The sequence below is a fragment of the Crotalus tigris genome, unplaced genomic scaffold (assembly GCF_016545835.1).
Source record: "Crotalus tigris isolate CLP2741 ecotype Arizona unplaced genomic scaffold, ASM1654583v1 scf7180000019004.2909048, whole genome shotgun sequence".
Classification (NCBI taxonomy): domain Eukaryota; kingdom Metazoa; phylum Chordata; class Lepidosauria; order Squamata; family Viperidae; genus Crotalus; species Crotalus tigris.
Window position 1 is genome coordinate 1,480,184 of NW_024097319.1, and position 13,411 is coordinate 1,493,594.

The following is a 13,411-nucleotide window of genomic DNA, read 5'->3' on the forward strand; positions in this document are numbered from 1 at the left end:
TCCCTATCACCTAAAAATTAATACTGGCTCCCAGGCAATTAACCAAGCATTTTTGGTCTTATAACACATATAGCTGGAAAATCAGAGAAAGAACATAATCCATATTTTAAATTGGAACAGAACTGTAACATGCATTTACAACCAGGTGAATTATGTAAGATTAGCAAAAAAATAAAATAAAAAATAGATACTAGAAAAAACTAAGGGCAAATGCTATGAAGCCTGATGAGAAGCTTTCATTATCATAAGGATTTTTTTGAGAGAAATGTCTGTTCTGAAAAATTAGAACAAGAATGTGCTTCTCTGATAAACAAATAAACAATTAGCACAGAATATTCTCAGAATACTGGTATATATTTGTCAGAATATTAGTAACAGTGCTAAATTCTCTTCCAAAATATTTTTAAATATACAGTAGTGGAAACCTTTTGGGAAAAGTGTATTTTTGAGGTTTGATGGCTAATAACACCACTTTCCTTTGAAGTACTACCATAAAATTATATGTCAATGGAAAGATAAATTAATCAAGAACGTAATGCAACACGATTTGTTCAATTATCTGTATTCTATGAAAAGTTATAGCCAAATAACCAGAAAAAGAAAGCACAACTTGCTTAGGTTGATATCAGGTAACTTTCCTTTATCTGATTGTAGCCAATAAGCATGAGTGTTTAGAGAGCCAATCAGGTGTCATCTTGTTTTGGCAGTAAGCCAATCAGATCACAGTAGAATTCAGTTATTGATGTCATGTATTGAAGCTGAGAGGAGGACACTTGTCAGTTGTTATGTGATTGCTATTAAGTTGGTTGGAGTTTTTTTGTGTTCTTTCATTTAGTGAGCTTCTAAAACGTAATAAAATTAAAGTAATGGTGCAAAGAGTTGACTGGTTGCCCAGAAAGCGATGTAAAATAGTATTATTAAGTGAACAAGGCTACAGTTATAAGAAATTAGAAGAAAAATTAGTGGAAACTTAACCAAAGGTGGCATTTCTACTGTACACTTTTCCCAAAAGGTTTCCACAATTTTGGCCACTACTGTACATTGATTAATGCATTAGTCCACTAATGCAACTACACTAATAAAACTATACAGTGCAATGGCCCTTAAATCAATTGAGCAAAAAGTTAGCAAACGTAAATTGTGGGTATGTGGGTATCTATGTACAAACACACAGTTTAATATTCTTAAAAACTAAAGTAAGCATTGAAAGATGTTCTTAGAAGTGAAATAAAGCAAATATTTTCCCAGTCAAAATAATCTATTAGCTCTTATACTAACCAAAGTCTGCTAGCTTTAATTCTCCTCTTTCATTAATTAGTAGATTTTGTGGTTTTAAGTCCCGGTGTAGTACTTTTCTTCTGTGACAATAGGCCAAACCACGCAGAATCTGGTATAAAAATAACTGATAGGGGAGAGGGGATTAATAAAAGTTTCAGGAACAATAACCAAACCTACACTGATTGAACCTGAAAGCTGCCATATGTTTATCTATGCATAGAAGAAAAAAGCATTTGAAACCATAAGCTGTTTTCATATGCTTAATATACAGATTGTAATTAGTCAATTTATCTTTGTTACAGAATATAATAATTTTAAATTTTATCTATTTGGCTTGGAATGCATAACTTGCTATCTCTGATTATCTTCCCATAAGATGCAGATATCTGTTTAAAATGCAATAAAATCCAAACCACAGTTTAAGCCTGCTGCATGATATAACAACCATTCCTAATAAAGTGTTTCTACGTTTAATCACATACGTCATACTTTCACAGCTATGGGAAGTTTTATTTTGATGCAACTATATTTCCTTCTCTGTTCTTCTTATGCTTCTGCACTTTGGTGTTTTGTTTTGTTTTTGCATTTTTTTAATATCTGGCTAACAACTACAGTAACAACCAGAGGCTCAAAGACACTTCTTTTTCATACAGTACAGCCATTTTCTCATAAAAGAAACAAGCCCTGGTTTATTCATATTTGTTACATAAGAAATGAACACAGACAATACCTTAGCATTCACTATATATTTTACTGCTCAGGCATAGTTTGCAAAGTAGTTTTAGAACAAAAAGCTTCTTCCTGGGATTTGCAACCCAATTTTTAAAAGAGGTCTGAAAACCATTATGTTCTCAGTGCTTTTCATGGACCTTTATTACTGTATCATATTGGACTACCCACCTTTCTATTCATTCTTAGCAACCTGGGATAAAATCCTAGAATCCTGCACAGATTTTTTCTTCATTTTTTTTTTTTTTTTTTTGAGTCAGTGCATTTAGGTCTCCCAATTCTAATATCTCTGGGCATACTGCATCAAAAATGGGTAAATTAAAAGTGAAACAAAATCTACTCTACAGTGATAACTGCTAGTTACAATTATTAATTATTTGCATACTGGCTGGAATGCATTTTATTTGCCCTGTTTTATTCTTGCCTTTGATCCAAGATGCACAGAAAAGTGCACTTCCTTCTATTCATTGGCTTCCCACTATTTTGTGTTGAAAGTGAACTACAGCAAGAGATACAGGAGTGATTCATCCAGGGGTACATTAAGAAATCACAGTACTGAGCATGGTTTTGAATAATTTTTCATGCATAAACTCAATGTTCTACTCTCACGTAATAATTGTCCTGCTAGATTATGTATGGAAAGCTGAAATAACATCTCTCTCTCAGGACAAAACGAATTTAGGTTTTTGTTCCACATCCAATATACTACTGGCTACATTAGCACTCAGTGCCATTCAAGAGGAAATTTGTGTGGTCATGTAATAACTGCAGACTCACACTAGTTCCAGGATGGTTCATTTTGCTTATGTGAATAAGTACTATGAAAAAGGAGAATATTACTATCCCATTCTCTTTTAACCAGTTCCTTGGTTATAATAACTCAGGGAACTCAATGATAAGATTACTAGATTTACTATTCTAAACACAGACAGTTATTATGTCAGAAAGAACGCAGCCTGTTTGTCCACTCAGCCAACACTGTCTACTCTAATAGTTCTCTAGAGTCTAGAACTTCAGGCAGAAGGAAGTCTTTTTCATCATCTATTTCCTGTTCTTTTTTCTAACTGAAAATACCATTTAAATACCGGCCACACTGAACAGAGGAAGGGAACCAACTGATATCATTAAAGAGGTTTTGCAAAACTTGCCAATTTATCCATAATGATAAAGGCTTCCAAAAAGATGGATTTATATATTAGGAATGCTTATGAGTTACATTTGTCACAGAACAGTGTTTTTTTTTTTCAGACAGCTATTATCTGTCAATATATCTAGTTATAAAACTTTAACTATCCAGGCACATTGCTCCTAAAATTTACTCTAGAAATGGTCTTGCATTCTTTTTTTTATAAAGGATTTTTAAAGGATGCTTGTTGCCTCCTCCGTGTCTGGATAAACCTACCCATACTATAATGTTAAAGATTCACATTTGGAATCTATCAATATCTCTATCAGATATAAATCTACAGAATTTCAAAGGAAAGTTAATATATTTTCCCTATCCCAACCCTGCCCCCATCCACATCAAAAAAAGACCCTACAGAGTTAAAGTTGGAGACAAGAACAGTTGGGTGGTTGTATAAGCCAAATCTCATGATGTTCTAGAACATTATGCTGTCAACCACATTTATTCTGTCAGCTGTTGTTTATTGAGCACACTATTCTTACTTGAAAGAAAGTATAACAATATAAAATGTCTATTGAAAGGCAAGAACTGTTTTATGAAGTCAAATTCTTTATATATTTATTGCAATGAGTCAGGTTCTCATAGCCAATGCTTGAACATGTTTTAATAATGAAATTCATTTTCTAAAGAAAAAAATATTTAGAAAAATGTAAGAACATGAATGAGATTTATATTCAGATAAAATTCAAATTGAAAATTAGAGATTAGGACTCACTTTTACATTATGCACACTCATAATGTTCCCACAGTCATCCATATATTGCTTTAGATCTTTGTCCTGACAAAATAAAAATAATTTGTATGAAAGATAAGAAGGCATTTTATTATTTATTGTTAATTATTTACTTTATTTCCTACCTCTGATTCAGGTCAAATAGAAGTAACATGTGTTAAAAAACATGTTAAAAGCTACCTTTAAAGTGTGTATTTCTTTAAAATTCTAAATTAGCTTGTTTAAAAGGGTCACCAAAGGTAGTTACAATGCTAGTCAAGATTAAGAAATTAGTACTGCAACTTTTGATTAATTCATTGTTCATTAGCAGACGTAGATGATTAACTAACAAAAATGTTTCAGCTGGCAGACTGATTTTTAATTTTAATCAGTATTTGAGAAAAAAAGAGTTTTGCCTTAAGCAACAGAACTCAAAAAATATCTCCATATACTTTTACCGTCTGAACACTTTGTTCACATTGAACATAATTAAATGGATTTTTTAAAAAAAAAATTCCAAGGAGACCTAAAGAGGTACTGCATGTGTTACACTAATCAGCTAGTGAAAAACATTTTTCCAGTCACCACTGTGAGTTCCTAGAAAACAATTAAAATAATGGCATCAAAAGACTACAAAAATTACCCTTCCAGGTAAGTATCACATTATTATTATTATTTTGTTTCTTACTATATTTCTATCTCTACAGCTTTAGATGATTAAACTAAATACTTGAGAGAATTTTTGAAAAACTTACCAGATACTCAAATACAAGAGTTAATGATTTATCTGTATGGACAATATCATGTAATGTAACAATATTTGCATGTTTTAGGTCTTTTAGCAATGACACTGAAAAAAAAGAACAGAATGAACTGTCAAATACATGAATGAGTGAACTAAATTGTACATTTACAGGTAATCCTCAACTTACCATCACAATTGAGCCCAAAATTTCCATTGCTAAACATGACAATTGTTAAGTGAGTTTTCCCCCATTTTATGACCTTTCCTGCCATAGTTAATTGAATCACTGCAGTTGTTACATTAGTAACATGGTGATTAAGTGAATCTGGCTTCCTCATTGACTTTACTTATCAGGTGATCACATGATCCTGGGACACTACAATCCTCATAAATACATATCAGTTACCAGGTGTCTGAATTTTGATCATGTGACCATGGGGATGCTGCAATGGCCGTAAATTTGAAAAAATGGCCACCAGTCACTTTTTTCAATAGCATTGTAACTTCCAATGGTCACTAAATGAGTGGTTGTAAGTTAAGGACTACCTGTATTATTGGGTGGCAAATGTGTAATATGGATTTAATTATTTTCATTAATTTGATAGGACTTCAAAAGTAAATAGGAAGAAATGCACGAGCTCTCATGTGAGCACAGCACCTTTCTGCTATTCGTTAAAACAGTATTTTGTACACCTTAGAAAAATATGCTGCTGCTTTAAAAATTGCTTTACCTAATCATCGTTAAAGCAACAGGATCTTTTTCAGGCTTGGGTGAAACCTAAAAAAGGATGTGGGTGCTTTAATTAATAGCAGAAAGATACTCTTCTTATGCTAAGTCTAAAGCACATTTTTGAAGCACACACGCACTGCTTTCTAGTTTGTTTTAGGAACTTCACATCCAGGGGAAAAAAAATTCAACTGAAATCAACTGCTGCTGCAATTAGCAATTCGGCCTAAATTGATCTAATCTTTTCAGTTCAAATACACAGAATTTGTATTCTTTTGTGCTCAAAACAGATCCACAAAAAGTCTGATCATCATCATCATCATCATCATCATCACAGATCCAGTAACATACCATGAGTTGATCAAAAGCAAACATAAAAAGCAGAAATAGTTATCTTGATGATGAAAAGAAGGAAATAAAATTCATGAAGTAAATCATGGGCAGGAAACCATTAAGAAAAACTGGGAAATAAAATGAGCTCTGTGCTGACTCTATGAAATTGAAATCAGTGGCATCTGCAGAATTTCACTGCTTTTGTCAACTCCATCCCTTTAGCAACACATAAAGGGGACAGAGCACATAATGTAATGTCTTTGCTTTCATCAAACTGGTCTCCTGTGTCCCCCCCATAGGTACTACTAATTTAAACAGTCCATTTTTTCATCAATCCAATTGCAATGAGCTTGGAATGGCCCACCACTGATGAAATATTAGCATTCTGGAATCTGAACATTTTACTTCAAAATATTTTACACAGTTCTATTCTTCAATAAGTAAGCAATAAAACTTGCAGCATTTTCCATAAGGAAACCTTACATTTCTGTTTTATTGTTCAACTTTTTGTATATCTTGTCATAGAAAAAGATAATTAAGACAGTTCCTCCTCCAAAAGAGTTGAATAAGAATGCAGTTTTCTGCCATTTATCTTAACTTTGATTAGAGAAACTCCGTTCTGTTACTTTAAACCTTAGATTTCAATATATTCCATTTTTTTGTTTAATTATAAAACATTTTGCTTTGGTCATAGGTTGGAGAAATAAAAACTTTGGCAAAAATAAACAGTGCTTAAATTTCCGATACTAGGCCATAAACAATAGCAAAAATTCCCAAGCCTGGGTGCTGAATATATTAATGGCCCCTCTTCCTGGCTATATTGCTAACTGGCCAAATATCTTGCTCTTGTTTATGTTGAATTAGATACTTTTAATGTTTTTATTGGTTTTACTGTTTTTATTGTTTAAAAATGTTTAATTTTTTTTAAATGATAATATATTTTCTGAATTGTAAATTGCCCAAAGTCATTGACTGAGATGAGCGGCCATAGAAGTTGGAGAAAGAAAGAGAAAGAGAGAGGGGGGGAGAGGGAGGGAGGGAAGGAGGGAGGGAGGGAGGGAGGGAGGGAGAGAAAGAAAGGAAGGAAGGAAGGAAGGAAGGAAGGAAAGAAAGAAAGAAAGAAAGAAAGAAAGAAAGAAAGAAAGAAAGAAAGAAAGAAAGAAAGAAAGAAAGAAAGAAAGAAAGGTGATAAGAAAGCAATAGGCCTTAAGCTTATATTTCCCCTATCCCCAAATTTGTTTCACTCTGTGGAGAAGCAAAAAATGCATGAGGAACTTTCTATGCTGGTGTTTTTGAACCAGAAACCACACATACCAGGTCTATTAAACCGATTTTTTTCACATTAGATACAATTATGCAATTGGAATTTTTGCTCATGATTTCATCTAAATTAAAAAGTGTTGCTTACCTTCTCTAATAGCTGTGCACGGTGCACCCTCTTCATGCTCTAATCTGATTTCTTTTAAAGCTACTAGATTTTCAGTCAGCTTACTTCTTCCTTTATATACTGTTGCATATGTACCCTGAATAGCAAATGAAGAAAGTACATGAAATCTGATTTACAAATTCTGCATTAAAAGGGAAAAAAACTAATTAGACCTTTATTAGGTCAGAAGCAGATACATACTAATCACTATATATTGGTTGAAACAACCCAATCTTAAGGATGGTATCATTGAAAGCATAGCCATTTATACCTAATTCATATCATTCCCAATAGCTTCACGACTGCCAAACAATTTTGGGCCTACTCCTAAGATAGGAAAGAGTGTCTACCCATTTCACATTATTTATCCATCCAGCTCAGTACTTAATACTAAATATGTGCAAACTCTTCAGTTCTGGGAAGGGAATGCTGTGGATAACTCTGGAATATTCCGTTTCTCATCTGGACCATCTATCATTCCAAAGGTGGTTTAGCAGTTTTCCAGAAGTTAATCAATAATCTGGAACATGTTTATGCTGCTCTGGACATGATAGTCCAGATAGGACTGCTTTAGAACTGGCCTATATCTGTAATACCATTTAAAGGATTACATTTTGGAAAACCATTGGATTACCCATGGAACAGAGGGAGTGGTATTAGCCTGGAAGAGTAATTGAAGGTAATGTCTATGGAGATTCTCAGTCATCTAGGTCATAGTTGTCCCAAAGATGCTTTTTCACAAGGCAACTGGACTTTCTTGTTTTTCTTTGATGATAGAAGCTTTAACATTGATGTTTGCAGAAAACTCCCACACACAGATCAATATTTACATTTTGATTCTCACCACCCACTGGAGCACAAAATGGGAGTTATCAGAACCCTACACCACTGAGCTGAAGGCCTGCCTACCAACAAATATGGGAAAGAAAAAGAACTAAAACACATCAAGGAAGCCCTCGGAACTTCTGGCTATTCCAAGTGGGCCTTCATCAAATCCCAAAAAAGACCCATCAAGAGCTCCTCCTTAACAGACAAAGAAGAAAACAATAAATGAAGCAACGTAGTCACTCCATACATTACAGGAATATTGGAAAAGCTCAGGAGGATCTTTAGCCAATACAACATACATGCACATCCGAAACCCAAAAATACACTAAGGCAGAAGCTTGTCCACCTCAAGGATAAAACACCCAGACACAAACTGACCAATGTGATATATGCAGTATAATGCAGTGAGCCATGTGCAGATGTGTACATTGGAGAAATAAAACAACCATTTCATAAACGCATGGCACAACATAGGAGAACAAAACCATCAGGACAAGATTCAGCAGTCCATCTGTGTTTAAAAGACAAAGGCCACTTTTTCAAAGACAGCAAAGTCCACATTTTGGACCACTGGTTTGAAAGAGGCCATCTATATCACAATTGAACAGCCCTCTCTCAACAGAAGGGAAGGGATATGACATTATCTATCTCCAGTCTACAACACAGTCCTTTCAACAATTCCAAGAAAACTCCACACCCTTTGCACTATTTGGGTGACCTGGATGACACAGATAAAACTTCCAGGACTTCCGGTTCCAGATCGCGGTGCTCGCAGCTGCACGAGGAGACTGCTCTCTTCGCCAGCTGATTCTCCGCTGCTGGTAGACCCTTAATCGGGTCGAAAAGCCACCTTGGAGGGGCGGCTACTGGTGAGGAGGTCCTCATTGTTCTTGGGAGAGCGGCAGCTTCTTCCAAGGACTGAGATTGTTCCTTTGGGCCGACGGTGGAAAGAACAGCCAGTAAAATGGCTGTTCACCTTGCCGCTGTAACCAGAAGTCAGAAGAACATCTAAGCACTGGAACCACTGTGGCTGAGCCGGATGAGACTTTTTTCCTTTCCTCTCTTGGTTCTCCTTTTTCTTTTTTGTGCCTGTAAAAAGCACTTTTGAAATCATTCCCCTGCTCTGAGAAGGCGGCATTGGTGAGTGTGGGAAAAAGAAGCTTATGGACTGAATTAATTTAAAGTGACTTTTTTTCTCTTTTTATTTTTTTTCCCTTCACTTTGGGGTCTTGGAAAACTTTTTAATATTGAATCTGCTATTGGACTTGAATTCTCCTTTTTTCTGTGTTTCCTGATCCTGTTTATGAGATTCCTGGTCTATGGGAGAAGACTTTACATTGTACTGAGGACACCTTGTGAAAAAAGTTAAAATTGCAACTTTCTCTTTTTTCTGATGATCAGACTGACCTTGATTTTCAGATTACCATAAAAGGAAAAATACAAAGAAAATTAACAGCTGTACTGGTGGGGATGGACATTGATATGTTTTCTGAACATAGCCTCTACTAAATGATACAGACTGTTTCTAATTATTTTTGAAATGGAGCAAGCCTTGGTTCAACTTGACTATAAACTTATACTAGAAAAACTTTACAAAGCTACTGATGAAATATGTTCGTAAATAAAAGAATTTACTATGGAAATAAAAAACAGAAATTCTGCTTTGAATCTACAAATTGACTCCCAGACCTTATCTGAGCACTCTATAGACCAAAAAACAACAGAAGCGGAAGTAACTAAAGGTAAAGAAGATTCCATCCTATTTCATATGCATGATGATGAGATCTCCAAGGAACTAAAAAGGATTGCAATTAAACCACTTACAACCTTAAAACCAACAGAAATGGACAAACTCAACGAATGGAGAACTATGGTAGCTTGGATAAACAACTATCATCTACAAAGTTGGACATAATTGACCCAGTTATTCAACAGTTTCAAACGTGGAGATTTGATTTTTCAAAACAACAAGGAATTACTTACAAAGGAGCTATGTCTCTAAAACAGAAAAGAGGACGTCTCTGTTTGATTCAAAGGGTTCTACAAGGCATAAAGAGTGACTTGTTCATTGACATAGAGGCCTTGTTATGGAAACTGATTTGGCATAAAAGGAAAGCTAGAATAAGATTTAAGAATGTGACTTAAGGTTTTATGTAATGAGTTTAAAAGGCTTATTAGATATGGATTGATTTATGGCTTAAGACAGTTACATAAGAGGTTAGATTGAATAAAAACTAATTAAAGGTTTGAATTTAATAATAAGTTATTTTGTCTATGTATTAATATGTTTTGGATACAGTAACCTTAGGAGGATATTAAAGAAATTTGATACAGATATTGAGGGATTGATTGTTAGATTATAAAGTATAATAGAAATAGAAAGGTATTTTTTCTCTTTTCTTTTTTGTTGTTGTTTTGTTTGTTTTTTCTTCTTTGTTTTTTTTTCTTTCTGACTTGAACTAATATTTTCTTTTCTTATTAGAACTGATAGTCATTTTGCAATGGAAGAGGAATAAGAAAAAAGAAGAAATGATATTAATAAATGTTTATTGAATATGTTAAGGAAAAAGGTTATGGGGAGACTCCCGAAGTGTTAATTAGGTATTTAGAATAGAAATATGGAACATAGTAAGTGAAATAGTTAAACTTAACACAGGATCTGGATTTGTGGATTTATTTAGATGAAAGATTATTGAGGATTGTTATGATTGATTTAGTTGTATTGAAATATTTCAATTTGAATATAATATGCCATTAGAGGGAAAAGAGAGGAGGTTTTTAATGACTTAATCTGAACTTTATGAGTATGACTTTGTTTTGTGGACAACTGACTGCCCTGCCACCACATTGTTTCTTAAGCACTTGTTTGTAAAATGAAAAAAAACCAATAAAACATTTTTAAAAAAAAAACTTCCAGGAGGCCTCAATAACTCTCTAAAACAGGGGTCTTCAAACTTGGCCCTTTTATGACTTGTGGACTTCAACTCCCAGAATTCCTCAGCCAGCGTGCCTGGCTGAGGAATTCTGGGAGTTGAAAGTCCATAAGTCATAAAAGGGCCAAGTTTGAAGACCCCTGCTCTAAAAGAATACAAATGACCAGTTGTCTGCAAGGAGTATAAATCCTTTCATTCCCCACCATCCAGTCAGAGCTGAAGAAGCTTCTTGGATGAGAAGCGAAACATCTTCAAAAAAACAAAAAAACAAAACCAAGAATGTGCAGTTGCCTCGTGAAAAAGTATCAGTCAAGAAACTGCAAAAGAGCCAATAGTAAATAGCCCAACCAAAGAATCCCTAAGACCACCCCCACCAACACTGACAGGGTAAGCTACCAGAATATAAACTGATGATGTTACCTAGTTTGGGTAATGAAATGTCTGCAAGAAAACAAACAAGCTCAGAGAGCACCAAGGACCCTTCAAATGTATTTATACAGTATAAGCGTAACAAATACTTCATAATATGTTTATCTCATGCACTACTGTTAAATGATATCAACTGTCCACAATTATCCATGCAGAAAGCCAAATATTACCATTAAGGAATATATATACTTTGATTTCCAGTTTGCTCTCTCTTATTTTGAGGTTGGACAAGTCATTACCCTTTATTATCATTTAAAATTAAACATTATATTCATTTTATTTATTGATAGTTTAAAAAAAGCAGACATACCTCACCAAGCTTTTCCAATTTAACATACGTTTCCATTTTTCCAAATCCAATTTCAGACTGTAATAAAAACAAGGAATAAATACAATTCATATAATTCATACAAAGATCAGATTGTCTTCTTGAAGTATGTGCAACATTACATTATCTTCATAAGTAAACCTAAAGTATCCCTGATCCATATTCATAACATTTGAATAGACAAGAGAGCTAGAAAACCACTTAGATACATGAACTTTGCCTGCACTAAATCTTTAGTAGTATTGTTTCCTTTGCCCATGTCAGCCTCTATTCACCATAGAGCTTCATAATAGAATGTGTGCTGTCTTCAAATGTTATTACTATCTCTATCAGGGCATATCATTATTGTTTACATATGATTATTAAGAAACTATTATTCATAGGAGGCATAGAAAGTATATTAAAAAATAATAGCCTTCTCATTTTCAAGGACTGAATGTGCTTCTTTAGTCTGATTGTTTATAGAAGGCCTGTTGAGAATGGACTAGAAGACACAACACTCTTCCCATGGAGGTCCATTCTGCACAATCCTTTTTGCATTCTATAAACATCTAAACTTACAAACAGCCCTATCAGCTTATCAGAGAAATTTTGCATATATTTTTGTTTACACTGGGTTTTATTACTCATTTACTTTTTTGTTTATGCTTGTCTATTTACTACTTGTATGCCAGCAATATAAATACTGTCCAATAAAATTTAAATTAATGAATGAATGAACAAATTAAACCTCTGAAAAGTCGTAATACATTTCTCTTATTGTGCTCCATACCAATCAGATATAGTAACTAAGTACTGTTCACTAAGGCAATAGTGAACAAATATTGCCGATTGGTGGGTACATTTAGAATTCTGAGAACCTGACATGGGAATATTCCCCAAATGAGAAACTTAGGGGACTGCCTATTTGCAATATGATTCACATGGGGAACTTGATAAATGATAACATCTTCATTTGTCAGAACACAAATTAACGAGCTTGTTCTCAGGTACTCCTTCAAGTGACTTGGGATGCCCTCCACCACTGTTATCCTACTTTCTGGACACAGGTAACTTCTATAGAAAAGCATTTGATTTTTCTTTTTTATTATCCCAGAATGTCTCCGAGATTTACATTGGAGCAAGAGGCTCTCCAGGAAGAAACATTTGTGCTTAAATGTATGCATTGCTTTGCAGTATGTTAGCTTCCCATTGTTGTGGTGGTAGTTTTTAAGATTAAAAATTCCTTTCAAAAAAATTGAAATTAGACTATATAGGGAGTCTAATAATCAGGACAAAGGAGGCTGTTCAGAACACACCCACAGGGGCTGTGCTCTTGACCTTTTATTAGGAAACAACTTGCAATGAACCCAGTGGGACCTATTTCAAAGTTAATAAGCTTTAAAAAGACACTGCAGATATTAATGTGATAAGCAGCATGTTGAACTGCACCTGGAAAGCAACTAGGATCCAGTGCATTAGTGGTGTTACTCAGGTGGACCATGCGGCACTCAAAACTGTTATGTGACACTGCATTCTAAACTAGTTGAAGGTTCTGTATGGATTTAAAAGACAGCCCTTTTGTGGCAGAGTGGATTGTGGTCGTTGAGTAAAGCAGTCACATGGTGTTTCACTTAACTATGCTTTGTTCAACGACCATGATTCTATGCTCAATTGTGGTCATACCATCTACAGAATTGCTTGTTGCTGGGCTGGAGATCATATATTCAGTAAAGGAGGGCTGGGTGCAGGACTTCAGATATGAAAGAGAAATGATG

The 13,411-nt window shown here is 34.4% G+C and overlaps 1 protein-coding gene across 2 annotated transcripts in view; it reads right to left on the reverse strand.

The window, feature by feature from the left end:
- CDK17 (cyclin dependent kinase 17) overlaps window positions 1-13,411 on the reverse strand; it is a 122,423-nt gene that overhangs the window by 9,189 nt on the left and 99,823 nt on the right. For both annotated transcript variants that reach the window (XM_039358148.1, XM_039358149.1), the window contains exons 6-10: window positions 11,637-11,693; window positions 7,119-7,233; window positions 4,661-4,755; window positions 3,909-3,971; window positions 1,279-1,402 (exon numbers count right to left, since the gene is read on the reverse strand). In XM_039358148.1, the coding sequence (XP_039214082.1) occupies window positions 1,279-1,402; window positions 3,909-3,971; window positions 4,661-4,755; window positions 7,119-7,233; window positions 11,637-11,693 (454 nt within the window). The remainder of the gene's footprint in view (window positions 1-1,278; window positions 1,403-3,908; window positions 3,972-4,660; window positions 4,756-7,118; window positions 7,234-11,636; window positions 11,694-13,411) is intronic.